Source organism: Blastocystis sp. subtype 4 (genome assembly GCF_000743755.1).
Source record: "Blastocystis sp. subtype 4 strain WR1 chromosome Unknown seqid_0469, whole genome shotgun sequence".
Lineage (NCBI taxonomy): Eukaryota > Bigyra > Opalinata > Blastocystidae > Blastocystis > Blastocystis sp. subtype 4.
Window position 1 is genome coordinate 1 of NW_014569078.1, and position 3,395 is coordinate 3,395.

Sequence of the window (3,395 nt, forward strand, 5' to 3'; positions counted from 1 at the left end):
ATATGTGTAGGGATGCACTCAACTGGCAAACCAAACATCCATATGGATTTGAACAACAGTAATTACAGATACAATCAGATATACACACAATAATAACAATAACAACATCGTGTTTGTTAACAATCATATATGTCGATTGTTCTAGAACAATCGACTAAGTCATTCGTCTTTCAATTTGTTTTTGTTACCGGTGAATATGTGGAGTCGAGTTCCACAAGCAAATTCTGGTGCTAATTCAAATTCACCCTCTGTTAACGAAGTTGATGAATCGGACTATTATGCCATCCTTGGAGTTGCTAGAAATGCCTCACAAGAGGAAATTAAAAAATCTTATAAGCGTTTGGCACTAAAGCATCATCCTGATCGAGGTGGTAATGCTGAGATTGTAGTTTTGATATTTGGTTCTCATAATTAGTTTAAGAAGGTGAGCATGGCGTATAGTGTACTTTCAGATCCAGAAAAGAAGAGAGTATATGATGAATATGGTGAAGAAGGTATTAAGGGCGGTGTGAGTGAGGAGGAATATGAGTCATTTAATCCATTTGATCTTTTTGGTTCATTCTTTGGTGATGACATGAGTGATATGTTTGGTTTTTCTGGTTTCTCCGAGCGGCCCTCTGGGTATGGAAAGAAGAATCGCAAGTCCTATCGTCCTGAACCTGTGGAAATTGAACTTGATTGCGAATTAGCCGAATTGTATAAAGGCGGTGAGAAGTCTGTTAGGATTCCACATCAAATTATCTGCAAAGAGTGTAGAGGAATTGGTTCCAAAGAAGCTCCAGTTAAATGTAAGAAGTGTAAAGGTTCTGGACAGGTATGTATCCGAGAGCGAATGGGTCCTGTGCTTCGTCAGTCATTGAGTGTCTGCTCCGCTTGTAATGGTTCTGGTACGTTCATTCCCCCCAAGAATCGTTGTAAGGCGTGTGGTGGGAAAGGTGTTATCAGAGAAAGCAAATCATATTCAGTCACAATTCCGAAAGGAGCATCAAGTGGACAGACGATTGTATTGAAAGGTGCTGGTAACGAAGAGAAGGGAACAAGAGCCGGAGATGTAATTCTGGTGATCATGGAGAAAACAAATACGTTATTCAAACGATCAGGGAATCATTTATTATACAAAATGGAATTATCACTTTCTGAAGCGTTATGTGGTTTTTCGAAAGTGATTACTCTATTGGATGATAGGAAGATCTTAATATCTGTTCCTCGAGGGACTGTGACGAAACCATCATATAAGGTGGTGAAAGGAGAAGGAATGCCTTCTTTAGATGGAAATGGGGAAAGTGGTGACTTGATTATTCATTTCAGTGTCTCATTCCCTGAGTCTTTGAGCATCGAAGAAGCTGGTTCTATTGCTTCTATTCTCCAGTCTCACTATCCTATCGAGGAAACGCGTATTGGTGATGAAGTGGTGGAAGAAGTGAAGCTGGAGCCAGTGGACGCTACTAACTATCGTCCTAGGAAGGTGAATGAAGACCATTCATCGATTCATGTATCAGTACTAGGTGTGTATTATGATTAGGAAAGTGAAACTGAAGGAGAGTCGAGAGATGATTGTGCCATATATTAGTATTTTAGGTATCGATTAATCTTACATATGTTTGTTGTAGTAATCATTGGTAACTTCTAGTAGTATGCAATATCATGACATCTGTCTTTGGAGACGGCGTACAGATGTATGGTATTGCACAAAGAAGGATATTGATGAACTGAAGAAAGATGGTAAGTTGGAAAAGGAATTAATAGTGGATATTCACTCAAATGAGTCTATCTTAGAGAAATTCTTGAACGAAATGAAGAATGTTGTGACATGGAGGTTGTGATGATCAATATAGGGAATAACGCATCGAACATTATATGAACTCATGAATGATTACCGTTATGTATTATTTGTTCTCTCCTTTGAAGTTGTAGTTACCTTCTGTTATTTACAATCTAGTATCCATAGCAGAGTATCTAAATTCATATTGTTTGAAAGCCGTTGTTGATTTGTGTTGAAGTGGTTGTGCTCACTCATTGTCATAGTGAATGCCTATTTTATGTCCTTGTTACATTTTAACAGTCACGAAAATACACTAAGTTCATTGGAATCAAGTTTTGTTGATACTGCCATTCAGTGGTGTGTTGATCTTCTTTCATCACTTACTTCGCATAGTTCATTATTCTTATATGAACTGGAACCATGTTGTCTTTTCGGGTCACAAGGAACTTCTGAGTGTATGTATGAGGTGTTGAAGAATGTTCTAAGAGATACGAAAGAAACATTATTCGATGGCTGTGTGAATAAGCAGCAAGGCGAAATAAGAGATGACATGATATCTGCCATTAATAATCTCACTTCTCTACAACTGTCAAAGACTCTCTCCTTCATTCAGTGGCATGATAAAGTAGTCCACTCTATCCTATCATTAAACAATGATTCTCTGATAGTTTTGTTGGCAATGTTGGAAGAGTAAGTTGGATTCAACTATTCTTATGTAGACTCATTCTGAACCACTTCTGTCAAGAGATATCACTTTCATATCAGATGATTCGATTTGAACTTTTGATCCACTGTAATTCACTATGTCTGGAATCTTGGTACTCTATCATTCCATCATCGCTTATTCACTTGCTCTCCAGTAACTGTCTAACAGTTACTATCATTCTTGCTATTTGTCACGAAGTTGATTCTATTCTATCTCATCTGTCAGTGAATGGGAGTTTAATATCTGCTAATGCACTGCAGCAATTCAGACAGGTTTGATTGCATCATTGTAGTCATTGTTAGCTATTTCTGTTTTTATCAAGACAACCTTCTTTAGAATTACTCCTCCTACAAATGATCCTTACAGATGGATCGTTGAATCTGTCCGTTATGAGAACTCTGATTTGCATATGGGGTATTTCATGGGAGTATATACCAAGTCTACAAACATCCTTATTGTGGATTCGCGATACTGTTTCTAAGGAGAATGGTGGAGAGATTGTAAGTGCTGCACTATTGGATCCAAAGAACAGCGTTTCATTACCTGCTCATATACGAATGAATTTACTAATTCTGCTATCGATCACCAATCATATAAAACTACCCACTGTATTGTCACAATCTTTTTCTACTTGTAACCTATTTCTTGCCTATCAGCAGTTGTTATTTGGTAAAGAGCGATTCATCATATGTGTAATCCAAATCTAAGATATCTGATTTCTAGGCCAACATTGATGAGAAAGACTATGATAGAGTAGTGCAAACTATCAACAATCAGTTGTCGGAGAATAATTCTTGAAATCCATGTTTGTTTCAAAACCGCGGTTCTTCCGTTTTGGTGGTAACCATATTCGTTGGTTCACAACGGAAATATTGTCGTCTATTTAACACTTCCGTACTACTTGGTGTTACTGGAGACAAAGAACAA

General features: G+C 37.6%; 1 protein-coding gene across 1 annotated transcript; it reads left to right on the forward strand.

Annotated features, from left to right (window-relative positions):
• Positions 1 to 196: 196 nt before the first annotated feature.
• JH06_4879 (hypothetical protein) lies at positions 197 to 1,589 on the forward strand (the record flags this gene model as incomplete). Its single annotated transcript, XM_014669597.1, is given in 3 exon segments — positions 197 to 385; positions 416 to 1,509; positions 1,523 to 1,589. The coding sequence occupies 3 exon segments, from the start codon at positions 197 to 199 to the stop codon at positions 1,587 to 1,589; spliced, it is 1,350 nt and encodes a 449-aa protein (XP_014525083.1).
• Positions 1,590 to 3,395: the final 1,806 nt, after the last annotated feature.